At 52.5% G+C, this 26,846-nt stretch overlaps 2 protein-coding genes across 5 annotated transcripts; one reads left to right on the forward strand and one right to left on the reverse strand.

Annotated features, from left to right (window-relative positions):
• Window positions 1–1,680: 1,680 nt before the first annotated feature.
• PPP2R5D (protein phosphatase 2 regulatory subunit B'delta) lies at window positions 1,681–24,987 on the forward strand. The gene is made up of 16 exons (NM_001206358.1): window positions 1,681–1,813; window positions 6,771–6,848; window positions 19,482–19,692; window positions 19,935–20,134; window positions 20,224–20,334; window positions 20,449–20,541; window positions 20,976–21,106; window positions 21,244–21,303; window positions 21,415–21,523; window positions 21,721–21,774; window positions 22,077–22,247; window positions 22,354–22,481; window positions 23,130–23,231; window positions 23,324–23,396; window positions 23,532–23,648; window positions 23,794–24,987. Exons 1-16 carry the CDS (start codon window positions 1,787–1,789, stop codon window positions 23,929–23,931), a joined length of 1,803 nt encoding a protein of 600 aa, NP_001193287.1. The 5' UTR covers window positions 1,681–1,786; the 3' UTR covers window positions 23,932–24,987.
• MEA1 (male-enhanced antigen 1) lies at window positions 24,869–26,791 on the reverse strand. Of its 4 annotated transcripts, none has more exons than XM_010818167.4 (4): window positions 26,708–26,791; window positions 25,762–26,041; window positions 25,574–25,676; window positions 24,869–25,263 (listed from the first exon to the last, which is right to left on the reverse strand). In XM_010818167.4, exons 2-4 carry the CDS (start codon window positions 26,029–26,031, stop codon window positions 25,112–25,114), a joined length of 525 nt encoding a protein of 174 aa, XP_010816469.1. In that variant the 5' UTR covers window positions 26,032–26,041; window positions 26,708–26,791; the 3' UTR covers window positions 24,869–25,111.
• Window positions 26,792–26,846: the final 55 nt, after the last annotated feature.

Genomic DNA, 26,846 nt, shown 5'->3' on the forward strand with positions numbered 1-26,846 from the left:
GTTGACCTTCTGAAACGTTCCTCCAGACACTTCTCAGATCAGATCAGATCAGTCGCTCAGTTGTGTCTGACTCTTTGAGACCCCATGAATCGCAGCACACCAGGCCTCCCTGTCCATCACCAACTCCCGGAGTTCACTCAGACTCACGTCCATCGAGTCAGTGATGCCATCCAGCCATCTCATCCTCTGTCGTCCCCTTCTCCTCTTGCCCCCAATCCCTCCCAGCATCAGAGTCTTTTCCAATGAGTCAACTCTTCGCATGAGGTGGCCAAAGTACTGGAGTTTCAGCTTTAACATCATTTTCTCCAAAGAAATCCCAGGGCTGATCTCCTTCAGAATGGACTGGTTGGATCTCCTTGCAGTCCAAGGGACTCTCAAGAGTCTTCTCCAGTACCACAGTTCAAAAGCATCAATTCTTTGGCGCTCAGCCTTCTTCACAGTCCAACTCTCACATCCATACATGACCACAGGAAAAACCATAGCCTTGACTAGACGGACCTTTGTTGGCAAAGTAATGTCTCTGCTTTTGAATATGCTATCTAGGTTGGTCATAACTTTCCTTCCAAGGAGTAAGCGTCTTTTAATTTCATGGCTGCAGTCACCATCTGCAGTGATTTTGGAGCCCAGAAAATAAAGTCTGACACTGTTTCCACTGTTTCCCCATCTATTTCCCATGAAGTGATGGGACCGGATGCCATGATCTTCGTTTTCTGAATGTTGAGCTTTAAGCCAACTTTTTCACTCTCCACGTTCACTTTCATCAAGAGGCTTTTTAGTTCCTCTTCATTTTCTGCCATAAGGGTGGTGTCATCTGCATATCTGAGGTTATTGATATTTCTCCCAGCAATCTTGATTCCAGACACTACTAGTTTGGTGTAATTTATTACATTGTACCTTAATCATAGGTTTATACAGGGCTGTGCACTTCACCAGACTGTGAACTCCTTGAGGACAGGAACTGATCTTATCCTTTAGGACGCTGGCTTAGCGGGAGTAAGGGATGTATTTCCCGAGACGCTCAAGAATGAGGTAGCATGTCCACCACCTTCTCAAGTGCTTGTGTCTAGCTGGTTCCCCAACCCTAGGACAGATGCAGTAGGAACGGGGATCCTATTCCCAAAGCTGGAACAGATCCTGGATTCTCATCTCATTTCAGCCCGGTCCCTTCCTGCCAGGCTTCCCCTTTGATCCTCCTCAAGCCTCCTCTAGGAAACAGGCCCTCGAGGACTCCTGGGAGCTCTCTCCAATTTTGCGTAGGCAATCAGTGTCACGTTACCCTGATGAAGAAAGGTACCCTTCATTTTAGGGCTTCTTTCCTTCAATTCGGACTGGGCGGAGTCGCAGTGGGGAAAGAGTGAGAGCCACTTTAGAGCGGAACGAGCTGCGAAGAATGGCCGAATCCAACGCACACCAGACGCCGAAGTGCGGCACTCGGTGCAAAGCCCGGGCTTCCCTTGACCCCCGCCTCTCACGCTAAGCTCGACCCCCTTTAGGGCGGGACCTCCCACTTTAGCCAATTCTGGGAGTCGAACCCTGGCGGTTTGTACTCTTCCTTTCCAATGAGAAAAAAAAGAAGCCGCTTGCTTCCAGCGACCAATCGGAGGAGGCGGCGCCTGGTTGTCAGGCAGGTTTGTAAGAGTTCGGGCCAATTGGAACACAGACACCGCTCGACCCGGGCGCAGCGCGCAGGCGGTGGCGAAGAGACGCCGAGCGGGCCGAGTGCGGCCGAGCAAAGCCGGAGCCGGAGCGGGGCCGCAGGAGCCGGGCAGGGTCCGGACGGGCCGAGATGCCCTATAAACTGAAGAAGGAGAAGGTGAGCGTGGTCCTTTTCCCCGCGCCTCCGCCTTGGGGGCCTGCGCGGAACTCTGGGAGGGGCCCGAGCCAGGCCCGGGACAGCCCCAGACCGACCCTCCCGTCCGGCCCCCGCAGGACTCCCCGGGGCCAGCCCTCCATCCCCGCTGCTCGTCGCACCTCCAGCCTTTGCCGCAGCTGAGAAAGCTCCCACCCTTGTCCGGGATAGAGTCCGCCCCACATGCACCTCCCTTCCTCTCTCCACCGACCCCCGGCCCAGGGTAACCTCCTCCCTCCAGATCCTGCCTCGCTCCCAGGTCACTCTCCTGCTTTTTCTCCCCCCATCACCTCCCCATCCCCCACCCGTTTGCCGTTTGGGACAGCCGCTTATTTGAGACAGCACCTCCCTCCAGAACTAGCCCCCCCTTTTCAGCCCCGCGCAGCCCCTTCTCGACCCTCCTCTTCTCACCCGTCTGGGCTTGGGCCTGGGCCTGCCTTCTCCACCGTCCCTTACAGCAACCTTCTCCCTCCCCGCCAAGCTCCTTGACCTAGAATAGCTCTGCTTTTCTCTCTCCTCCACCGAATCTGGCCTAGGCCCCTCCCTCTAGTTCTTCCTTCACACACAAACTTGTAAACCAGGACCGAACCGTTCCTTCTACTGATGGAACCTTGGAAGTCAGGGTGTCTGAGCGCATTCAGTGCAATCCCTCATGATACAGATGAGGAGACTGAGGCCTCGATCCTAGGGGCAGGGGAAGGGACTGGGCCAAGGTCACACAGTCTCCTGGAGGCCCATCTGTAATATCAGGTCTCCTGACTTAAAGGCCTCCTCTGTACCAAAGCCTTGATAACAGGCATCACCCCGCTCCCAGGTTCATCCTAAACCAGTCACCTTTCATCATCTGGGCAGGCCCCTCCCCTTATTCCTAATTGAGGATAACCTTTGCATTTTTCCTTTTTTGTACCAGTGCTGGGTTTCTGTCTTTCCAGGGCCATACTATCCTCAAATTGGGAATCTGCCCTCACAGACAGATTAGCTTTTCTTCTTAGCCCACAGGCGAGCCACCCCTGGACACCCTTGCTTTTTGTCTGGTGTCCTGACAGGCCATTTCTTGATGTTGCCTTCTTTCACCTTCCTCCTCTACCTCCGAACTGCCTTCCCATCTTCTTCATTCCTGTCTTTCTGTATCCTTTATTTCCTGCTGTTGCTGAGGTCTGACTCAGAGGTGTGGTTCCTTTGAGGTACAGACTCACACAGAGGATGCTAGGATACCAGTTCCAGCCTCCCCTAGCTTCTTCTCTTCCCCGGGGCTGGCCCCTCGCGGTGGACGCCAGCTCTGGCCTGGTGTTCTCTTCACCCACTTTATGACCCCAGAGATGGCTTGTTTTCCTTTGCCCTCTGATTGGCTGGGTTGCTGCTTGTGCCATCTCTGACCTTATCAATTAGACTCCTTATCCTGGGGCCGATGGAGATTTGTCAGACGGCTCTGATTCTGGATTGTCCCCATAACCTCTCAGGGCCTGAGATTCTGAACGTTGGGTTAGTAATGGTATAGAAGGCACTGTACCTCCTAGGGAGCTGAGCTGGGCAGGTTTGGGTGCCCCACCCAGGCCCCGTGCCCTTGGGAAGCGGGCATGCTGAGGTGGTTTGGGCAGCTTAGCTGTAGGTGATACACGCACAAGTCAGCCACACCAGGGGCTGAAGGGCTTCTACGAGGAGTGTGGAGAGGGATGAAATTCAGAAGAAGCTGATGAGTTCCTTGCCGATCTGTAGCTTGTTTTTTTGTTCTTTTAATTTTTACTTTTTGGTCATACTGCCCAGCCTTTGGGATCTTAGTTATCCTATCAGGGATCAAACCTGAGCCTTTTGCACTGGAAGCATGGAGTGTTAACCATTGGACTGCCAGAGACATCCCTGATCTGTAGTTTTTAGTCTGATGGAACAGATACTGTCTCATCCACAGAAAGCCTTTATCTACTAGAGGACTGAGAAGAAAATCTCTTAAGACTTTCTAGGACCACAGGTGTAAGTGTTTGGTTGGGAAAGAGTATGAGAAGGATCGGGGTGCATGGGCCAGGCACCTCTGATCCCCTTTAAGGTGTAACTTTCTGCTTTTGATTTCCAGTTGCATTTGGCCTCCTTCTATGGTTGACAAGTCCTGACAATGTGACTGGGGTTTGCCTAAGTGGGGTGGGGACAGAGAGGAGGAGGGGATGGAGGATCTGTATTGCTCATCTGTCGTTTCTCCCATTCTGGTGGTCCCATTCTTGGCCAAACATCATGGCCTCTTTCCTAAAGCCCATTGCAAACCCTTAGTTGGGGGTGAGCCCTCCCTTCTCCCCTGGATTTGCAGAACACTTGGTAGGTTACTTATGGCCTTTTTGTGTTCCCTTGGACTGGAACTGTGGACATGTCTTTTCTTCCCCCTGAGAAAATAACTAAGCTCCATTTTGGTTTGGTGTCATCCTTGTACACCTTAGGTGCTCAATGTATGAGCGCTGAGTCAACCCTTGGGGAGATTTGCATCCCTCCTCTTCCCTCACATTCTGATCTAGGACTTCTGTCTTTTTGGTTGCTGGGTGGAGGTGTCCCCACTCCCTCCCACTTTCTTGTTCATAATAATAGTAATAACATTGACTAACATTTCATTTTTCACGTGCCAGACACTGTACTAAAGGGAACTAGGGGGACTTCCCTGGTGGCCCGGTGGTTAAGACTGCAAGCTTCCACCGCAGGGGGTGTGGGTGCAGTCCCTGGTCCGGGAACTAAGATCCTGCATGTCGTGCGGTGCAGCCAGAAAATTAAAAAATAAAAACATTAAATAAGCAGAAGGAATCAGGTACTTTGATTGTCGGCACTGAATAGACGAGGAAACAGGCTCAGTGAGGTTAGTTAACTAGCCCATGATTGTGTAGCTACAAAGAGCTGGGCTGGGAACACACGGCTGGCTGTAAACCACAGTGCCGTGTGGCCCTGGACGGCTGGGCTGGGCTGAAGCGTGTGCACTTTGCCTGTTGTCTTGCGGGGGCCAGGGAGCAAGGGTGGAGGCCTGGTTCCCACTGCCCACCACCCTTCAGCACACACCCCCGCAAGCAGCCGGGGTCTCTCTTTGGCACATTCCCTGAGAAAGATGTCTGAGCGCTGCAGGGTGGGTGGAGGGGTACAGAAAGGAACGAGGAACCCACGGTCAAGGAGAGAAGTGAGACGTGTGTGCACGTGGGCCAGCTGTGTCCCAGAAGCCCACGACTGGGGTGTGTACAGACGGTCGCCCCAGTGTTGCATCCTGCAGGCACCCCCTCATCCTTCTCCTCTCTGCCCCATGTTCTGTGCCCCTCCCTGGCCCCTTGGCGAGGGGTGAGGGTGCCCAGCCCAGTGAGGGGCCACGGGGGAGGCCCTCAGCCGCCTAGAGCACACGCATGGCTCCTTCATGACTGGAGCTGCTCCACGCCTAGAAACAGCTCCCTGCCTCCCCGCCCCCAGGAAACCTTCCCCCTGCTCCAGCCCACGCAGCGCTCGCTTCTCCCTGAAATCCTTTAGCCCCCATCAGCATAATCACTGGGTTTAACACTTCTCACTGAAGGGGCTCAGGTGCTCAGGAGTCGCAGGATCTCAGAGCTGGAAGTGATTTCCAAGTCCCCCAAACCCATCTGCCTTTAAGGCTGGGGTCCCTTTTGCGTCGTGCCTGGGAGGAGGCCTCAGTGCACCTCTGCTCGCGTGCTGTCAGGTGGGGCGCTGCCGCCTCCCTACAGCAGGTTTCTGTGCAGCTGCTCCAGGAGAAAAGTCTTCCTCGTTTGTAGTCTCAGCCTGTCTTCCTGCTACCTTAGCCCGTGGCTCTTAGGGCTTCTGGGTCCACGTAGAACAAGTTGCATCTTTAGTCCACATGGCAGCCCTTCATTTATTTGTAAGGATCCCTCTAGCTCCCCCACCCGCCAGGGCTCCTCCCTCCCATTGTTAACTATCCCAGTTCCTGCAGCTGTTGCTCTCAGGACATGCTTTTGAATATACTCCCAGTATGGGTTGTATTTCCCTCCTGAACAAAACCTAGGATTTGTCTTTGTCCCTCCCAAAGTCTGAGGCTCCCAATTGAGCTAGCCTCCAGGATGGCTCCGTCAGTGTCAAGGACACGCACGCTGCACAGGTCTGCTAACCGGACGGCAGGTCACATGAGCTGCCGTGGCAGCCACAGCACATGGATGATTTGTGTTGAGCTTGCAGTCGGATCGAAATCCCCAAGTCTTTTTCCCATTCTCCCCATCCTGTTCCCTGGGCAGTTGTTTTTTTTGGCCTGGAGCATAGGAAGAGATGCTGGGCAGGCCAGGGCTCTGAGCCCGCAGCCAGGTTCCCAAGGGAGACTTCAGACTAGTGCTCACTCTTCATAACCCTTCAGGGCCTTACCCCCAACCCTGTCCTTGTGCTTGTCCACCAAGGCCTTCTTGGGACAATTCCCATACCTGTCAGCATTCTTGGGCCCCACTGATTATGCCAGTAGCAGTTACTAGTCTGGGTGCTGTTTGTGATATCCAGAAAATGCTTCCCGGTCTTCCCAGATAGCCTCGGGTGTAGCGTGATGACCCTTCCCTCTAGCCTGAGAGCCTTAGGCCCGCTCTGCCCACTTTAACCAGAAGCCAGTCTGAGCAGCTTGTTCCAGGATTCGTTTCCCTTGAGCCTCCTCGCCCTCGTTCTTACTTGACAGAGGCCCTGACTCATACACCAGTCCTGTGAGGTGAAGAAGCATGATCATGCTGTATTATTGTGTGTTGGAGTTGTCTTTCTAACCAGATTCTAAACTCATTGGTGCCCTTGAGGGACCGATCTCCCTTGGTGTACCCCAAACCCCACCCTACTCCCCCAGGTTTAAGGTACATGCTCAGGGGTCCTGACTGATTGATTCAATTGGATAATTGGATAAGACCGAAGGGATGTGGATAGGGCCTCCCCCTGCCTGATCAACTGCTAACTCTCCATCTCCCCCTCTCAGGAGCCCCCCAAGCTTGCCAAAGGTACGGCCAAGCCCAGCAGTTCGAGCAAGGATGGTGGAGGCGAGAGCACGGAGGAGGTAATGAACGTGGGCACTGCCCTAGTTATGCTGCAGGCAGCAGCTCCAGCTGCGTGATGGCCAGTGGGATGAGGGGTCCCTGGGGGGGGCCAGAGGTTATCGGGCAGAAGGGAAGGAAAGGCTGGCCAGACCATCCTCAGGCAGCATTTCACTTTGGCTGCCATGGACCAAAGACGCCTTCCAGTTTTCCCGACTCCCCAGCCATTCCTGTGAAAGTCAGTTCTCTGTCTGCCAAAGGGTTGAGAATTCCTTTTCTTTTAGGGCAAAAAGCTGGGGGGATCCTGGGTCCTGGGGAGGAGGGGAAAGTGCACAGGTGCTCAATGGGGGCAGCAAGTGACCTCAGCGTGGCTCTGGGTGGGACCGGGGGTGGGGAGTGGCTAGTGTCCCTGAGTTGGGCAGGGCTGGGCCTGCTGCCCTTGGTGCGGATCAGATGGGAGCTGCTGAAGGACAGTCATGAGCAGAGGTCAGCGCAGCCTGGCAATCTAGGGCCATAAAGTAATAAATGGCAAGCTGTGCGTGCACAGGATGGGGGAGGGACTTAAGGAAGTCTGGAGTGTGTCCGTGGAAGTTTGGGAAGTGTGCTTAGTAGGATGCTCAGATGCTGAACGGTCCTGGGAGCATCAGCAGGTGTCTGTGTTACCCGGAAGCTAGTGATCCTTGTTACTATGCTTCCCGCCTCCTGTGCTAAGCTGTTCAGAGGGATGGAGGTGAAAAGGAAATAGAACTCCCTAATTCCAGGCAGGTCTTAGGGGTTGAGGTGGTGGGTGGAGAGGAGATGGACTAAAAAGTGTTTGGTTGGGGTTAACTGTGGCCCTTGATTCTTCTGGATACTCCTGGTCCCTGTCACTTCCAAAGAGGGCCAAGCACTTTTTACACCTATAACCATCATTTTTCGCTTCACTCAAGTGGTGGGAGGCAGCTGGGGAGGTTTGCCCCACCTTACAGAGGTGGGAGTTGAGGACCACAGAGGAGGAATTTACCCTGGTGTCTGGACACGTGTCTCGGCTTGTCCTTGTCACCCAGTGCTGGACAAGCAGTGGCTTGTCCCCAGATGTGTTTCCCCCACCACACTATGAAAGCAGCTGGCTTCCTCCTCTGTGTGCTGGGGCCCTCGGTTCACAGGAGGTCACCTGGAGATGCTTCTGTGGGGGGGCGCCCTCTCCGGGCTCAGTCTCCCCTTCAGGAGCCATGACATGTGGGACCTGCAGGGAAGGTGGTCAGAGCCAGCAACTGATTCCAAAACGGCATGAGAGACTTAGAAACAGGATTAAAATACATATTTATTTGGCTGCACTGGGTCTTAGTTGCAGCATGCAGAATCTTTAGTGGCAACACGTGAGCTCTTAGTTGCAGCGTGCGGGATCTAATTCCCCGACCAGAGATGGAACCCAGGCCCCCTGCTTTGGGAGCAAGGAGTCTTAGTCACTGGACCACAGGGAAATCCCAGAAACAGGATTTAAAGGGACAGAATGGAGTAGCTCAGGGGCAGCTCCCACCTTCTGCCTGACCTGCTCCTGCTCGTTCAGTTACTGGACAGATTGGCCGTCGTTTTCTGCAAGCAGCCTTCCTGGACCACCTGTCCCCATCCCCATGCCCAGGGCATCAGGGCTTCTATATCACCCCACGGCAGCGCTCAACCACAGCAGTAACGGAACAGTTCCTGGGAATTCATTGTGTGTCAGTTGTCTCCTATGTTAGCCTGTGAGCTCCAAGAGGCTCTTGTTCACACTGAAGGGCCTGGCACACGAGAGGCACTAGCATTTGAATGCATTCATGAGTGTGTGAGCAAGCAAACCAGCTTCAAGTTAGACCTAGAAGGAGCCTGAGAGGCTAACTGTCTTCTTTCATAGGTAGGGAAACGAAGGTCCAAGCAAGTTAAGAAAAGAGCTGAGACTAGCTGCTGTGATTCCTCTGCCGCCCTCTGGAAAAGGGGAGTGTTGCCTTCACCTCGGCCTCTGTTTTGTGAAACGGAGCCTCACGTGTCTGAGGCAGCTGCAGGAGTTCTGCTTTGTGAATTTGCAGAAATGCATGAGGGTGGTCGTAGGCAGAGGGATGGTGGAATGGTTGGGGACCAGGCCATGAGGCCCAGGACATCAGACACTGTTTGACATAGTCCTTCTCTCTCTCTCTTTTTTTTTTTGGCCATGCTTCCCAACTTATGGGATTTTAGTTCCCTAACCAGGGATTGAACCCAGGCCCTCAGCAGTGAGAGAGCAGAATCCTAACCACTGGACCATCAGGGGAGTTGCCAGGCACAGTCCTTCTCTTGCCCTTTTTCTAATCCTGAACTTTGGGCTCTTACAGTCAAACTTATCCTGTGTCAAACATTTTCCGGTCTTTCCAGTTAATCCTAATAATACTTCTAGCAGCCAATGTGTATTGTATTGAGCAGGTACTTGTGTATAGTTTCCTAGGGCAGCCATAACTAGTTACCACCAACTGGGTGGCTTAAAATAACAGACGTTTACGGTCTCACAGCTCTGTAGGCTGGAAGTCTGGAATCAAGGTGTCAGCAGGCCACGCTCCTCTGAGGGTCTAGGGAAGACTCTCTTCCGTGCTTCTCTCCTTTCTGGTGGCTTTCTTCCGTCCGTGGTGTTTCTCAGCTCATGTACTCAGTCGTGTCTGACTCTTTGCCCTCCCAGGAGCTGTAGCCCATCAGGTTCCTCTGTCCATGGGATTTCCCAGGCAAGAATACTGGGGTGGGTTGCCATTTCCTCCTCCAGGGGATCTTCCCGACCCAGGCATCAAACCCGCATCTCTTGCATCTCCTGCACTGGAGGCAGATTCGTTACCACTGAGGCACGTGGGAAGCCCTTGGCTTGTAGGTGCATCAATCTCTGACTCGGCCTTCACTCAGCGTTCTCCCGTGCCTCTCTTGAGTCACTAAGTCACGTCAGACTCTTTGCGACCCCATGGACTGTAGCCTACCAGGCTCCTCTGTCCATGGGATTTCCCGGGCAGGAATATTGGAGTGGATTGCCATTTCCTTCTCCAGGGGATATTCCCAACCCAGAGAATGAGCTTGCGTCTCCTGCGTTGGCAGGCAGATTGTTACCACTGAACCACCAGGGAAGCCCCCTGTGCCTCTATGTCTGTGTCCAAATTTCCCTTTTAATAGGATACCAATCATGTTGCATTTAGGGCCCACCCTAATCCAATGTGACCTCATTTTAACTTGATTACATCTGCAAAGATCCTGTTGCCAAATAAGGTCACATTCACAGATGTTGATGTAAATTTTGGGGGGACCCAGCACACTCTGACCCAGGCAGGGTGCTAATTACTTGGCATGCACTTGATCTTATAATCTTCTCATTTAATCTTTACAGCACTCCCCTGAGGGCATCTGTTATCATCCTAAGCTCCATTTTACAGACAAAACTGAGGCTGAGTGATATGAAGTAGCTTGTACTCGGCAGTAAAACAGCAGAACTGGAATTCAACCCAGGCCTGTGTGGCTTGGGAGCCAGTCCTCTGGTGTTCTTAATGACCTGATAGGCTGGTGAAGAATCTTAGAATGGAAAAGAGTCTTGAGAGATCAGGTCAGACCTGCTGCAAGCCAGGGGTCTTTCCTGGTCTGTCTTTGGAGAGAGCAGTTCATATGCTCTGTGCCCTGTCTTGAGTTCTGGGAGCAGGGACAAAGGGAGGAGGAAGTAATCTGAGTCTCCTCCACTTCAGCCTGACACCCCTGTAGACAGAGTTGTTACCCTGAAAGCATTTTTGGTCCTATCAGGCCTTTTGCTGAAAAACTCCTGTTGTCATCTCATTGCTCACAAATTCAAATTCCCACCCTCAGCCCTCGTGGGCTGGCCCTGCCCTGTCTTCCAACCCCCCTAGACCTCCCACCTTTCAATGCTATGAGCCTTATTGATGTCATCCCATTAGTCTGGGGGCTTCCCTGGTGGCTCAGACGGTAAGGAATCTGCCCGCAACGCAATGCTGGAGACCTGGGTTCAATCCCTGGGTGGGGAAGATCCCCTGGAGGAGGGCATGGCTGTCCATGCCAGTATTCTTACCTAGAGAATCCCATGGACAGAGGAGCCTGGTGGGCTGCATACAGTCCATGGGGTTGCCAAGAGTTGGACACGACTGAGCAGCTAACCGGAGAAGGCAATGGCACCCCAGTCCAGTACTCTTGCCTGGAAAATCCCATGGACGGAGGAGCCTGGTAGGCTGCAGTCCATGGGGTCGCTAAGAGTCGGACACGACTGAGCGACTTCACTTTCACTCTTCGCTTTCATGCATTGGGGAAGGAAATGGCAACCCCCTCCAGTGTTCTTGCCTGGAGAGTCCCAGGGACGGGGGAGCCTGATGGGCTGCCGTCTATGGGGTCGCACAGAGTCGGACACGACTGAAGCGACTTAGCAGCAGCAGCAGCAGAGCAGCTAACACGCACATTAATTAGCCTGGACTGCTTTTTTCCCTCTCCTTTCATTCTTTTTACTTTTATTTTAAACTTTTTTATTTTATTTATTTATTTGACTGTGCCGGGTCTTAATTACGGCTTGCAGGATCTAGTTCCTGACCAGGGATCAAACCCAGACACCCTCGTTGGGAGCGCGGAGCCTTAGCCCCTGGACCACCAGGAAAGTCCCCTTTCCTTTCATTCTCTGCCTGAACCTGTGTTTATCCTTTAAGAGCCGAAGCAAAAGTCACCTCTTCAGGGATGGCTTCCCTAGGTCTTCAGGCAGCGTTTGTCACTCAGCCCTCTGTGTTCCCAAACCTTTTGCTGCTCTCTGGTTTCGTATTGCCCATGTACTAATGATTGCTTTCGTGTCTGTCTTGCCAACTGAACTGTGAGCGCTTTGAGGGCAAGGGCCCTACTTTATTCACCTTTTCATCTGCAATGCATAGTGTGATTCGTGCATAAATGAAGGAAGGACTGTATTAAGCACAGGTGGGTAGAGCTAGCTCTTGGTGTCAGTACAGGAGAAAATGCCCCTCTGATTTCCAGAGTTTTAAACTACAATGATCTTTATTCAGCCAGTTAATTCACCGTGCAAAAACTATAACATTAATCTTTCATTTTTCACTGATAATTTTATCTTTCATCTTTTTCCTACAATACCTTCTGTAGTGCTTAAATTATATTTCTACATGCCAGTTTATATTTAAATATATGGGTTTAATGATTACTGGTGCCTGTGTTAGGATCAGCTTGAAATGCGATTGGTTCAGAGTGGGCAAGTATGGTTGCAGTCTCTCCTGAGTGTGGGTATGATGCGTCAATTCACGGCCCCACTGGATTGCTGGAGGCCTGCATCCAGGAAGGCTTCTTGGAACTTGATCCTGTTGTAAGTTTAGAAGTGGGAGGAGGGGACTTCCCTGGTGGGCTACAGACCAGTGAAGTTGCTCAGTCGTGTCCGATTCTTTACACCCCATGGACTGTAGCCTACCAGGTTCCTCCATCCATGGAATTTTCCAGGCAAGAGTACTGGAGTGGGTTGCCATTGCCTTCTCCAGGGGATCTTCTCAACCCAGGGATCAAACCCAGGTCCCCCAGATTATAGGCAGATGCTTTACTGTCTGAGCCACCAGGTGATCTACTGGTTATGAATCTGCCTTGGGATGCAGGGGCTGTGGGTTGGACCCTGATACGGGAACCTACATCCCACATGCTGTGGGACAATTAAGCCTGCTCCCCGCCCATGTGCCACGACGAGAGTCCGTGACCTGCAACAAGATCCGACGCTGTGAAATAAATAAATATTAAAAAAAAAAAAAAGAAAAGAAATGGAAAGGAAGGCTCTTCAGGCAGAGGTGACAGCCACTATGGAGTCTCAGAAGTGGGAGCAGGCAGGATACAGGAGAGGGTAGCGGGCAGGTCACTAGCTTGCCCTTGGGCAGTGTCCACCCATACTTTGATGGCTGCAGAAGGTTCTCCTGGAGATGCCCCTGCCTCTCATCTCTAGCCCAGGTCAGTGAAGGAGACATTGGATGCTAGAGCCTTAAGGAGAAAGGGTTGAACATGAATGAGTTCCTGGCACACACCCATACTCCCTCTGACAAGTATGTTTCCTAGACCAGGACTTTGCTGGCCAGACCAGCTGTCTCTCAGCTGCTCCTTGTATCTGGGGCCTGGGAGCCAATGGTCCTTCTAAAACCAGGGTGGCCCAGTGGGGTAGGGACAGGGTAGGGCAGGCCAAGCTGGCTCAGCGGCTCTCTGGCCACCCCAGCCTTCAGTCCCTGCTGGGGAAGGGACCTTAGGCATCAACTCATTGGGTGGTTTTTTTAAAACTATGATTTTCAGCCATGCAACGTCTGTTTTCTTAAAACCTTACTTGGAGAATGTTTGGCAAACTACTGATCTAGTCCAACCCTCTGCTCGTTAGCACAGAAAATTGAGGTCTTGCTTTTCCCTTTTTGGGAAGAATGCCTCATTTCTCTGGATGTCCCCTCAGTCAGAAGTTCATGCAGATGCGGGTTTTTGCATCTTACCTGGACAGATGGAGAGAGACGTCTTATTCCTGAGTCTCACTCCTCAGCTGCCGCCGAGCCCGTCACTGTCATCTCCTTGGTGTTTCTCGCTCCTGCTGGGCCCCAACCACTGTGCAGGGCTTTGTTTGGAGGGTCCCCGGCAGGCACAGGAGGGGCCTGTGGGGATGGGCCTGGGCTTGGCCCCTCCATCAAACAACCAGTCATCTGCTGAATGCCTGCTAGGTGCCAGTGCTGAGGAGACCTAGAGGCATACAAACCAGGGTCCTGGCTTTAAAGGGGCTTGCTTTCTAGTGAGGGGATGACACATACACAGAGCGAGCAAGAGGTGTCACTGGGGATGATCACAGAGCCAGTGGAACAGGCAAGCAGTGTCAGGAGGTTGGGGGCGGAGTGGGGACAAGCAAGGCCTGGAGAAGGCTTTTTGCAAGAAGGTGGGTCTTTTCAAATATTTATTTGGCTGTGCCAGGTCTTAGTTGCAGCTCTCGGGATTTTTAGTTGTGGCATGTGGAATCGAGTCCCTTGGCCAAGGATTGAACCATGGCCCCCTGCACTGAGAGCATGGAGTCTTAGCCGCTGGACCACCAGGGAAGTCCCTCTAAGGAACGTTTGAGGTGCTCGTTTCCGGGATTTCCAAGGATGGGAAATGATAAGAGTATTAATAGAGAAGATACTACTTATAGGACACTTGCATGTGCCTTGTACTGTTCATTACAGCCCTGTGAGGTCAGTCCTGTTGCTGTCCCTGCTTTACAAATGAGGTGCAGAGAGGCTGTGACCTCCTGGAGGTGGTATTGTTGTTCATTCGTTAAATTGTGTTCAAGTCTCTAAGACCCCCTGAACTGCAGCATGCTAGGCTTCCCTGTCCTTCACCATCTCCCAGAGTTTGCTCAAATTCATGTCCATTGTGTCAGTGATGCCATCCAACCATTCATTCTCTGTCATCCCCTTCTCTTCCTGCCCTCAATCTTTCCCAGCATCAGGGTCTTTTCCAGTGAGTCAGCTCTTTGCATCAGGTGGCCAAAGTATTAGAGCTTCAGCTTCAACATCAGTCCTTCCAATGAATATTCAGGGTTGATTTCCTTTAGGATTGACTGGTTTGATCTCCTTGCAGTCCAGGGGACTCTCAAGAGTCTTCTCCAGCACAACAGTTTGAAAGCATGAATTTGTCAGTGCTCAGCCTTCTTTATGATCCAACTCTCACGTCCATACATGACTACTGGAAAAACCATAGCTTTGACTAGATGCACCTTTGTCAGCAAAATGATGTCTGTGCTTTTTAATAGGCTGTCTTGGTTTGTCATAGCTTTTCTTCCAAGGAGTAAGCGTCTTTTAATTTCATGGCTGCAATCCACCCACAGTGATTTTGGAGCCCAAGAAAATAAAATCTGTCACTGTTTCCACTGTTTCCTCATCTATTTGCCATGAAGTGGTGGGACCAGATGCCATGAAATTAGTTTTTTGAATGCTGAGTTTTGAACCAGCTTTTTTACTTTCATCTTTCACCCACATCGAGAGGTTCTTCAGTCTCTCCTTGCTTTCTGTCAATAGAGTGGTATCATCTGCATGTCTGAGATTGTTGATACTTCTCCTGGCAGTCTTGATTCCAGCTTGTGAGTCATCTAGCTGGGCATTTCACATGATGTACTCTGCATATAAGTTAAATAAGCAGGGTGACAATATAGAGCCCTGATGTACTCCTTTCCCAATTTGGAACCAGTCCGTTGTTCCATGTCCAGTTCTAACTGTTGCTTCTTGACCTGTATACAGGTTTCTCAGGAGGCAGGTAAGGGGATCTGGTATTCCCATCTCTTTATTTTATTATTATTATTTTTTTAAAGAGTATTTATTTATTTGGCTGCCCTGTGAGTTTTGACATTCAAACTCTTAGTTGCGGCATGTGGGATCTAGTTCCCTGACCAGGGATTGAACCCAGGCCCCTTGTGTTGGGAGCATGGAGTCTAGCCACTGGACTACCAAGAAAGTCCCTCCCATCTCTTTAAGAATTTTCCACAGTTTGTTGTGATCCACACAGTGAAAGGGCTTCCTTGGTGACTCAGTCAGTAAAGAATCCACCTGCAATACTGAGACATGGCTTCTATCCCTGGGTCAGAAAGATCCCCTGGAAAAGGGCATGGCAACCCAAACTAGTATTCTTGCCTGGAGAACCCCATGGACTGAGGAGGCTGGTGGGCTACAATCCATATGGTCTTAAGTATATGACTAAAGGGACTGAGCATGTATGCATGCACACAGTCAAAGGCTTTAGTGTAGTCAACGAAGCAGAAGTAGATATTTTGTTTTGAATTCCTTTGCTTTTTATATGATCTAGTAATGTTGGCAATTTGATCTCTGGTTCCTCTGCCTTTTCTAAATCCAGCTTGAACATCTGGAAGTTCTCGGTTCATGTACTGTTGAAGCCCAGCTTGAAGTATTTTGAGCATCAACCTTCCTAGCATGTGAAATGAGTGTAATTGTATGGTAGTTTGAACATTCTTTGACATTGCCTTTCTTTGAGATTAGAATGAAAACTGACCTTTTCCAGTCCTGTGGCCACTGCTGAGTTTTCCAAATTTACTGGCATATTGACTGCAGTACTTGCACAGCATCATCTTTTAGGATTTGAAATACATCAGCTGGAATTCCATCACCTCCACTTGCTTTGTTTGTACTAATGCTTCCTAAGGCCCACTTGACTTCACAGTCCAGGATGTCCAGCTCTAGGTGAGTGGCCACACCAACTTGGTTATCTGGGTCAGTAAGACCTTTTTTGTATAGTTCTTCTATGTATTCTTGCCACCTCTTCTTAATCTCTTCTGCTTCTGTTCAGTCCTTATAGTTCTGTCCTTTATTGTGCTCGTCTTTGCATGAAATGTTCCCTTGGTATCTCCAATTTTCTTGAAGATATCTCGAGTCTTTCCCATTCTCTTGTTTCCCTCTGTTTCTTTGCATTATTCACTTAAAAAGGCTTTCTTATTTCTCCTTGCTGTTCTCTGGAACTCTGCACTCAGTTGAGTGTATCTTTCCCTATCTCCTTTGCCTTTGGCTTCTCTTCTTTCCTCAGCTATTTGTAAGGCCTCCTCAGACAACCACTTTGCCTGCTTGCATTTCTTTTTCTTGAGATGGTTTGTCACCACCCCCTGTACCATGTTACCAACCTCCATCCATAGTTTTTCAGGCACTCTGTCTACCAGATATCATCCACTGAGTCTATTCCTCACCGCCACTGTATAATCGTAAGGGATTTGATTTAGGTCATATCGGAATGGTCTAGTTGTTTCCCTTACTTTCTTCAATTTAAGCCTGCATTTTGCACTTCGGAGTTCATGATCTGAGCCAGGCAGCTGCAGGTCTTGTTTTTGCTGACTGTATAGAGCTTCTCTACCTTCAGCTGCAAAGAATATAATCAGTCTGATTTCAGTATTGACCGTCTGTGATGGTCCTGAAGATTACCCAGCTAATAAACAGTACAATCAGGGGTCAGACCAAAGTCTGTGCTCTTGACCATCAAGCTCCGCAGATAAGGATTTGGCTGTTCCTGCAACAGAGAAATGGAAGCCTGAAGCGGGGAAAGTCCGAGGCACACCAGGCTCTGGCCCCGCTGACCTTCTGCCTCTCTCCCCAATCCTCCACCGATGTGTGATCTGTCCTCCATGCACAGGAAGAGAGACCCCAGACTCCAGGGTGCCTTGCACTCTCTAACCAAGATCACGCTGGCTTGGTGTAGTCCTGGCAAGTGAGGCATTTGGTGGCCGCTCTTGCCCCACTTCTTTGGGTTCCCCTGGTCAGATTGGTGTCTGGGGTTCATTTCAGGTGGAGGAGAGGGCCAGATGGCTGAAGCGGTCGTGAGCTACACTGGACTCACCGCCTGCCCAGGCTGTACCCAGCGCTTGTCTTCTGCCTCTGATCCTGAGATAGGTCACAAGCTTGAGACATTGTTTTTATAAAAAATTCAAGAGCACACAAAGCATAGTGTGTGTCTTCCTCCTTCCCCCTTATTGCAGAGAATTTCATATTCTCCTGTTCTTTTTTTTTTTAAGTTTAATTTAAAAAAATTGTTTTTTGTTCGTTCGTTTTTTTGGCTGTGCTACATGTAGGATCTTAGTTCCTCAACCAGGGATCGAACCCGTGGCCCCTGCAATGGAAGGGCAGGAAGCTTGGAGTCCTGACCACTGGACCACCAGGGAATTCCCCCCATTCTTATTTTATGAAGTGCAAGTTTGTGGAGGGGGCTGCAGAGGAGGCAGGGATGGCAGGTGTGAGGACAGGAGCACAGCTTTCCTGTGGAGTGGGTCCCCAACCGGACGTGACCTCACTCCCATGGTCCCCCCACAGTCTCTTCTCTGGTGGGGGCAGGGGCTGTCCTGAGGCTGAGTCTCCCCTCTCCCAGCCCCGCAGACCACCTGGGTGCGTGCTTCTGAAAATGGGCTTCATGGGGCTCTGATTCCCGTGTCCAGAAGGAAGTAAAGAAACAGCTTTAGGAAATTAGCTGTCTTATAAAAGCAGTGTCAGCCTGTAAAAAAAAAAGTTAGAAGAGTAGGAAACAGTCATGTCTAATTCTGCTGTCACAGGAGATAGTCATGAACACAGTGTACTTGTTCTTCTCTTTCTTACCTGGGTTTTGGGTTCTGTGCATGTGCTCTAAAGTAGGTGAGCTCATTTTGTATATACAGGTTTGCATTCTGCTTATTTAACTTAGCATAGGGAGCAGTAGGGAGCAGTTTTCTCTCATTCTATAGTTTTAGGCTTTTTAATTTTTATCAATATGGTAATAGTTCAGAAAGCCAGATAGTGTACTGTTTATATATGTATGTATATTTTTCATTAAAAAAAATTTTCTGGCCACGTTGTGTGGCATGTGGGATCTTAGTTCCCTGACCAGGGTTTGAACCTGTACCCCCTGCATTGGAAGCACAGTGTCTTAACCACTGGACTGCCAGGGAGTCCCAGATAGCGCTCTTGGGCTTATAATGAGCAGGGCAGCCCTGTCCCTGGTCTTTGTTGTCCTGTTGTGGCAGCCACATTCAACTCCTAACTCTTTCCTTGGAGGTTGACTTTTCTACTCCAAATAACTTTTTTACTGCTTTTTAAAAAAAGTTTTCGAGGTTCAGCTATCTCTTGACTTCCGAATGTGGAAAGTTAAGGCCCCAGTGTCTTATACCTCTGTGCCCAATTTTCCCCTCCTCTCAAAATACTTACCATCCATTTTGGGTAAATTACTATGACTGTGTAAATATTTTTCACAGCTGAACCACGTATGATTACACTGAGTACATAGTTTTCATAAACATAATTTTAACTCTGTGATTTCCATGTATTCATTTATGTATTTGCCATTATATGACCATAAAAAGTATTTTCCCACTAAACCTTTTTTTATATTTAGGATTTTTCAATTTTTAAAATTTCCACGCCCTTTAAAATTTTTTATTTATGTGGCTGTGCTTAGTTGTGCCTTGTGGGATCTAGTTCCCTGACCAGGGATAGAACCCAGGCCCCCTGCATTAGGAGTGTGTAGTCTTAGCCACTGGACCACCAGGGAAGTCCCTATTTAGAATTTTTCTTAAACTGCATTTCTAGAAGTTAAACTACTAGAAGGAATTTCTTTAACTTTTAACTAGAGAATGTCACATATTCGGTAAATGATAAAATCCGGTAATCTCCAGCATACTGCTTGATGAATTTTTACCTATGTTTGTGCTATGAACCACCTCCCTGATCCAGTCAAGATACAGAATGTTTCCATTAATCAAAAGGTTCCTCATGCACCTTCTCAGTCACTTCCCACATCCCCCTCCCCTCCCCGGTGCGCGCACACCACTGGCATCTCCGCCCTGGCAGGAGAGCCACGGGTCTCACTTCTGTCACCATCAGTCTGTCAGTTAGCTTTAGCTCTTGAAGAACACGAGTGAGTGTTCTGAAGGCTCTTTGTGCACAGGCAGTGGACATCACTTTGGGTGACATGGCTTCTAGGCCACTCACTCCCTTCCAGGGCCACAGTCTGAAGTTGCCTGTGACTCTGGCCTTGGCTCCTTTGGGGCAGGAAGCAGCTGTTTGCTGCTCAGGCCTGTAGAGGCATAAATGGACGTGGGGCCGGGGGGTTTGTCGTGGAGGTGGCTGGAGGTGGGCAATGGAGCAGGGCAGGAGTGGGAAGCAGAGCTTGGCGAGTGGACTTCAGTGAATTGCTCGTTTGACCAGGCCCAGCCGCAGCCGCAGCCCCAGCCCCAGCCACAACCCCAGCCGCCATCATCCAACAAGCGTCCCAGCAACAGCACGCCGCCCCCCACGCAGCTCAGCAAGATCAAGTACTCGGGGGGCCCCCAGATTGTCAAGAAGGAGCGACGACAGAGCTCCTCCCGCTTCAACCTCAGCAAGAACCGGGAGCTGCAGAAGCTTCCTGCCCTGAAAGGTACTCGGGGAAGGTCAGGGGGGCTGGGGATCAGGCCGAGGGGACAGTGGGCGTCGGCAGAATGGCAGTTTGGAGGTATTTGGGGGGTGGACATTCTAGAGAATGTGAGGCGGATTGCCCTGGGGTGCCAGGGGAGCAGGATGGCAGCAGGAAGCGGGAGGGGAAGGCCCTGCAAGGCGAGCAGGGCAGCGCAGTGAAGGACCAGGGAGGAGACCTGACCACGGCCCCCCTCCCCGCCCCAGACTCGCCCACACAGGAGCGGGAGGAGCTGTTTATCCAGAAGCTGCGCCAGTGCTGCGTCCTCTTCGACTTCGTGTCAGACCCACTCAGTGACCTCAAATTCAAGGAGGTGAAGCGGGCGGGACTGAACGAAATGGTGGAGTACATCACCCACAGCCGCGATGTCGTCACCGAGGCCATCTACCCTGAGGCCGTCACCATGGTGGGCGCTGGGGAAGGGGAAGGCAGGCAGGGCAGGGGCCCCGGAGGAGCGCAGACGGAGCTCTCACCTGGGCCCTCCCTACCCCTCAGTTTTCAGTGAACCTCTTTCGGACGCTGCCCCCTTCATCGAATCCCACCGGGGCCGAGTTTGACCCCGAGGAAGATGAGCCCACCCTGGAGGCTGCCTGGCCGCATCTCCAGGTACCAGGGCCAGGGGGGCCGGGGCCTAGCTGTGGGCAGTGGGGTGCCCTGCAGCAAGGGGGCGCTCGCAGTCCTGGGGGAATGCCCCTAAGCGCTATTCCTTTCCCCCCGCAGCTCGTCTATGAGTTTTTCTTACGTTTCCTCGAGTCTCCTGACTTCCAGCCAAACATAGCCAAGAAATACATTGACCAAAAGTTTGTCCTTGCTGTGAGTCCCTGAGGTTGCCGCCTCCCCCCCTCCAGTCCATCAGGTCTAGCCCCTCGTCCCGACTCATCCCAGCTGCTGCTGCTGAATATCGGTACTGTATTGGGGTTCAGCTGTGTCTACTGCAGACTGACTTGGGGGTCTAAACAAACCTGTGTTCATAGAAGCTTCCAGCATAATGGAAGAAAACACAAAAGCAGCAGAGTTACTGCTCACCACCCCCCCCACCCCCCAGTGGGGTATGCAGGGTGCATACCCAGACATCACCGGGGGGACAGCAGTAGCATAGAATCACTCTTCCCAGGGGCTTGGCCCCACATGCCCTCTTCGGCCTCAGAGAACCTCTGGGCTTCCCCTGGCCAGGACCCAGGTCACCCCAGCCCCGGCCTTCCCCCAACTCCGGCCTCACTGCTGCTTCTCCTCCTGCCTGCTCCCAGCTCCTGGACCTGTTTGACAGTGAGGACCCTCGAGAGCGGGACTTCCTCAAGACCATCTTGCATCGCATCTATGGCAAGTTTTTGGGGCTCCGGGCTTATATCCGTAGGCAGATCAACCACATCTTCTACAGGTGAGGCCAGGAGCCGGGGCTCAGGAGCAAAGCAAGCCCCCCACTAAGGTGGAGGTGGGAGAAGGGCGGTAGGTGGGACTTGCAGAAGGGCGGAGGGGTGTTGGGGGTTATCAAGAGAGCCTCTGTTCCTCCCTCAGGTTCATCTATGAGACAGAGCATCACAATGGGATTGCTGAGCTCCTGGAGATCCTGGGCAGGTGAGAGGCGGGGCGGGGGCACACAGGTCTGGACAAGGTCGGGCAGGGGTAGCAGGTGCCTTGAGCTTGGACATGGCCCTTTGGTCCTAACAACCCTCCTTTCCCTCCCAGCATCATCAATGGCTTTGCCTTGCCCCTGAAGGAAGAGCACAAAATGTTCCTGATCCGGGTCCTTCTTCCCCTTCACAAGGTCAAGTCCCTGAGTGTCTACCACCCTCAGGTAAGCTGCCTTCCTCCTGGTGTTTGCTGGCCCTGGGGGCAGAGACAAGAGGGAGGGGGAAGCATTCTGGCTGCAGAGGGAATGAGGGCGGGATTCCTCTCTGCCTCCCCTTCTGTTCTGAGGTCTGGTCTCTGTTACTGATCTCTGTGACCTTCTGAGCCCTGATGTCACCTCCTTTTTCCCTCAACCTCCCGCAGCTGGCATACTGCGTGGTGCAGTTCCTGGAGAAGGAGAGCAGCCTCACCGAGCCGGTAACTACCCCCCGGGCCCAGGTTCCATCTCTCCTCGTCATCAGTCCTTGCCAATGGGTACCTTTTGAGCAGCTCCAGAAGCAGGTTCCCAGAAGGGATGTAACCCAACAGGTGACATGGTTTCCTCTCTGAAGGAGCAGGAAAAACCTTTGTGCACCCAGATCCAAGCTGGAGAAATACCAGTACTTAGCCAAGGCCACCTCGCGCCCACCAGGGTTGGCGGGGAGAGGGCAGGAAGGCTTCCTGGAGAAGCAGGAGGGGGTTGAGGGCGAGTTTCATTCCAGGTCCTCCTCCTCTCACAGGTGATTGTAGGCCTCCTCAAGTTCTGGCCCAAGACCCACAGTCCCAAGGAAGTGATGTTTCTGAATGAACTAGAGGAGATCCTGGACGTCATTGAGCCTTCAGAGTTCAGTAAAGTGATGGAGCCTCTCTTCCGCCAGCTTGCCAAGTGTGTTTCCAGCCCCCATTTCCAGGTGAGACCCAGGCCCAGAAAATCCCAGCCCCGGCCTCCCAGAAAACCGAGGCAGGGCTTCAGCCTAGTGAGCCATGTCCCCACTGAGTCCTGCTGGTCCCCACCAGGTGGCGGAGCGTGCCCTCTATTACTGGAACAATGAATACATCATGAGCCTGATAAGTGACAACGCCGCCAGAGTCCTGCCCATCATGTTCCCTGCGCTCTACAGGAACTCCAAGAGCCACTGGAACAAGTAGGGAACTGGGGTGGCGCTGGGCAGTGAGGATCTGGTTTTGGAATATGGGAGGGTGGGGATGGACTCAAGAGCCAGTGGTCTCACCTGGTCCCTCAGCAAGCCGGGGCTGGCACCCACTGTATATTAACAGGGCCTTGAGGGACTGACTGGGGAGAAAAGATACCCACATGGGAGATCTGTGCCATCCAGCACCAGATTAGTGGCCTCTATTGCATCTCTTCTTGAGGTCAGATATTCTGCAGCTTTGGAGAGTTAATTCCATGTTGTGAGAAGCTGATGTGATCCTCTTAGAATGTATTAAATCCTAGTGTTGTAAAAAAGCTTTCCTGCTAAAAGCAAGTGTGTGGGAGGCCATTAATGCTGGGTGGACAAATGAGAAGTAATGGGGAAGAGTGGGCTCTTGGAGTGCATGGTTCAGGCAAGGATGGACAGGCAGACCCATATTTGTAAAGGGCCTGAAATGCCAGTCTCGAGTCACATGATCTGTCCAGAGCAATGAGCTTATAGCTGCAGAGGCTGATGGGATGGGAGGAGTCCGCTGGAAAGCTCTCGGCAGAGTGAGAGCTCTGGGAGAGTGAATTGAGGCCCTGGCACAGTAAGGGTAGTGCCTCCTCTAATCTACCTCATCTTTCTTCCTGGCCGCAGGACAATCCACGGGCTGATCTACAATGCCCTGAAGCTGTTTATGGAGATGAATCAGAAGCTGTTTGATGACTGTACGCAACAGTACAAGGCTGAGAAGCAGAAGTGAGTCTCTCCTGGGGGGTGTTTCTCTCCCACACCAGCCCCCGGGCTTCTCTCTCAAGCCCATCCAAATCTTGTCTTTGCTTCCTCCCTAGGGGCAGGTTTCGCATGAAGGAGAGAGAAGAGATGTGGCAAAAGATTGAGGAGTTGGCCCGACTTAATCCCCAGGTGAGCTGGTTCTGCCATCGCCCTGCACTGAGAGGTCCCCGCTGGGGGTGGGGGAGGGACGTTTGAGGAGGGCAGGGAAGCGGACAGGGCCACACACCACCCGGGTGGCCACTTGTCTGCCTCCTTTCCTCCCAGTATCCCATGTTCCGAGCGCCTCCCCCTCTGCCTCCCGTGTACTCGATGGAGACCGAGACCCCCACGGCAGAGGACATCCAGCTTCTGAAGAGGACGGTGGAGACAGAGGCCGTGCAGGTAGGAGCGGGGAGCACAAAGACAAGCCGGCCCTGGGAGGGAGAGGAGGCTGGAGCCGCAGAGCCGGGGACTAAGGGGAGGAAGACGGTGGGGTTACTCGGGGTACTCGGTCGTCATCCCCCACCCTCTGCACACGCACACACAGATGCTGAAGGACATCAAGAAGGAGAAAGTGCTGCTCCGGCGGAAGTCCGAGCTGCCCCAGGACGTGTACACCATCAAGGCGCTGGAGGCGCACAAGCGGGCGGAAGAGTTCCTAACTGCCAGCCAGGAGGCCCTCTGACCTCCTCACCTCCCACAGCAGGGCAACGGCCCACTCGGCCCTGGGACACTGCCCCAGCCCTCCTCCACCCTCTGCTCCCCACTGGTTGACTTGGGGCAAGGCAGGGCCTCTCTGCTCTGGGGAGGGGGGGACGCGGCCCTGGAAGCAGGGGCACCCAGAGAGTGGCCCCTCTTCTCCCCCAAAGGTGTTCATGCCTCCCTGCGCCTAGTACAGACAGGCTGGGCACGGCGGTGCTCGGCGCTCTGAGAGTGACATGGGGATGCCTGGCCCCCTCCTGCTCCTCACCCCACAGCTACCTGAGGCTGCTCTGAGAAATACACACAGAAATTAATACGCTCCTCTCCCCCTCAGCCCCAGGTGCCCCCTCCTCGTCTCCCTCCCCTGCAAGTCTGTAGGGGGCAGCAGGAGACGATTCTCACCAAAGTTCTGTCAAGCCCCACTGGCTCCTGGAGTGAATTAGCCGGTGGGGAGCCAACCCTCAATGGCCCAAATAGGCCCCCAGACCCAGAGGCGTGCAGGCTGATGGGGCTGCATTATTTCCTCTTACCCCTTGCCTGACCAAGACAATGTGGGAGGGCAAAAGGAGAAAAGCATAGGCTCTGGACCACAGCTGATGAATAGAGGGCCCAAAGGGACCGAGAGAAGGGGATGAACAGACGCCGGACCCTATGCCCCCTCTCCGGTGAGCAGCAACCCTGGGATCACTGACATGGAAGGGACCACCCTGGGGCTGACTGCTTTCCTGTGCTGTTGGTCCCCAAAGCCAAGAAGAAGGAAGCAGGGAGCAGTGCTCCAAGCATGGCTCCCCCCAACACCTATTTATTTCCTTGTTTGTGTTGATGCTGGGCAGGTCCTCATTTGTCCCTTTCAGGTACCTTGGAGGGGTGAGGGGCTGGGGAGGGCCAGACCCAGGTTCCGAGGGCACAGGCAGTGCAGCTTTTGGCTGTGTACATAGGGTGCTTTATTCTCCACAGAGTGATACATGCTACGGTGGGTTGGGCTTGGGCCGATGTCCCCATATGTACAGAACTGAATAAAGTGGGTCTCTGAGAAGAAGTCTGATTTGCCTTGATGTGGAGGGGAGCTGGGGAGGATGGAGATGAATGTGACACCAGGATATGTTCAGTCCTGTGCTGGTTCTGGCCTGGAATGCAGGGAGTTAGGGCAGCTCTCAGGGTGGTCACTTCCAGGCAGGGGCGGCCTGCCGGGCTTGGAGGGCCTTCTGTACCACGTCTTCCCACTGGGCATCTGATAGCTCGCGAGCCCAGGCAGGAACCCCTGGTGCAGGCAGGCTTATACCAGCCATTGTCCTTTTCACCAGCTCTACATGTTCTGAAATCACAGGCAGAGACCAGTTAGTGGGTAGGAACGATGGGACCAGCTCCCCTCCCCATTCGTTGAATCAACTCAGAGATTCTGGACTAGTAAGGTCACTGAATCTGTCCAGTTATTCCTAAGGAAGCCTGCCCATCCTGGCAGTCTAAAAAGAATAGCATCTCACTTGGATTCTGAAGTCCGCAAAATCTTAGATTACAAACTATTCTTTTAGGAGCAGGATGTTCCTCTGGGACTTCCCTCTATTGGCATTAACCAGTCCCCTTCTTCCATAATTATGCCAGAGTAAAAGAATGATCTCTTTTACCTGGGTCCATGGGAATAGAGCTGTGGTTGTTCAATGCTGTAGCTCCCTGCTCATCTTCGTCCTCACTTTCTACTGGTGGGTCCGGCAAATGAAGCCCCAGGGCCTGCAGAACCCAAGAAGACAGTTCAGGGTCAGTTCTTCAGGGACTCCTGCTCCACCTGCTCATGAACAATGCCTCCCCCACATACCTGGATCCGATCCTGGATATCAGCAACTACATCTTCTCCATCCCCCACTGGTGCCAGTTCCACCTCCTCTTGTTCAGGATCTTGGTTCAGAGGCTGGTAGGAGTAGCCAGCTGGTCCTGCCCCCGTTTCCTCTTGTTCTTCCTCTGGTTCCTCACTGCTCCAATCCCCAGTGCCTTCCGTGGGGCCCTGATGTGGCCCCAGTTCCTCAGTCTGATTGGGGAAGATACGTTCAGGACCCATGGTGTCGCCCCCTAGAACTACTGTTGCCATCGGGCAGGGGCTGCAAGAACAGGGAGGCAGGAGAACACGGGTCGGATGAAATTAAATCCACTTTCAGCCTCTCAACCAGCTCCTGGTGGTCTCCTGCTAAAGTCCACAAACATTTAAACGCCTCGAGTTTCCTGCACTTCATACCACCCAGCCTGTCCTGGCCCCTCACTTCTTAAAACCACTCATTCCTAATCGAGGCCCACCCGCCTTTCTCTGCCAATTCTTAAATAGCAGCCCAACCGGAGGCCATACCACCTCTCAAAAGACACCCCTTCGAGAACGCCCCCTCCCCCCAATTCACTTAGGAACTCCGGGTCGCCGAACAAGATACCTCGGACTAGGCATACCCGTCCCCTTCTCTCCCCTCCAAGGGCTTCCCCTCTGTACCGCCTGACAAACGCTCTTCGGGCCCCTGGGGCTCCCTTCAAATGGCCCGAGTTGCGGCGTTCCCCAACCTCCCCACCGATTCTCCGCAGTGGTGTTTCCGCGCGCCTTACCCGCTCAGAGCCCGCGACCCAACCCGCACCTTCACTTCCGGCGGGGCAGGACGTGCGGGTGGGGGCGGGTGCCCAGACCTCCAGCCCCGCCCCACGCTCGTGATTGACGGGAGCTTGGACGAAGAGCCCGCCCCTTGCCCCGCCTCCACCACCTTCTCCCAGACCCAGGACTACATTACCCAGTAAAGTCCGGGATCTTTGACACGTATCTGCGCACCACCTCCTCCGGCTCCTGCCCACTCTTCGGCAGCTCCAGGCCCACCGGAATCCCGTGGACTACAAGTCCCGGTACGCTTCGAGCACTCAGCTCGGACTGCA

This window comes from Bos taurus, chromosome 23, assembly GCF_002263795.3.
Source record: "Bos taurus isolate L1 Dominette 01449 registration number 42190680 breed Hereford chromosome 23, ARS-UCD2.0, whole genome shotgun sequence".
NCBI classification, from domain to species: domain Eukaryota; kingdom Metazoa; phylum Chordata; class Mammalia; order Artiodactyla; family Bovidae; genus Bos; species Bos taurus.

Bases quoted from the DNA above. Each gene is read 5' to 3' on its own strand.
- PPP2R5D (NM_001206358.1), top strand. From the start codon at position 1,787: ATGCCCTATAAACTGAAGAAGGAGAAG. The intron at 20,335-20,448 runs GTACCAGGGCCA...TTCCCCCCGCAG, and splicing joins CTGCCTGGCCGCATCTCCAG to CTCGTCTATGAGTTTTTCTT. The intron at 23,397-23,531 runs GTGAGCTGGTTC...CTTTCCTCCCAG, and splicing joins TGGCCCGACTTAATCCCCAG to TATCCCATGTTCCGAGCGCC.
- MEA1 (XM_059880213.1), bottom strand. The intron at 25,677-25,761 runs GTATGTGGGGGA...TGGGTTCTGCAG, and splicing joins ATATCCAGGATCGGATCCAG to GCCCTGGGGCTTCATTTGCC. The intron at 25,264-25,573 runs GTAAAAGAGATC...CTGTGATTTCAG, and splicing joins CTCTATTCCCATGGACCCAG to AACATGTAGAGCTGGTGAAA.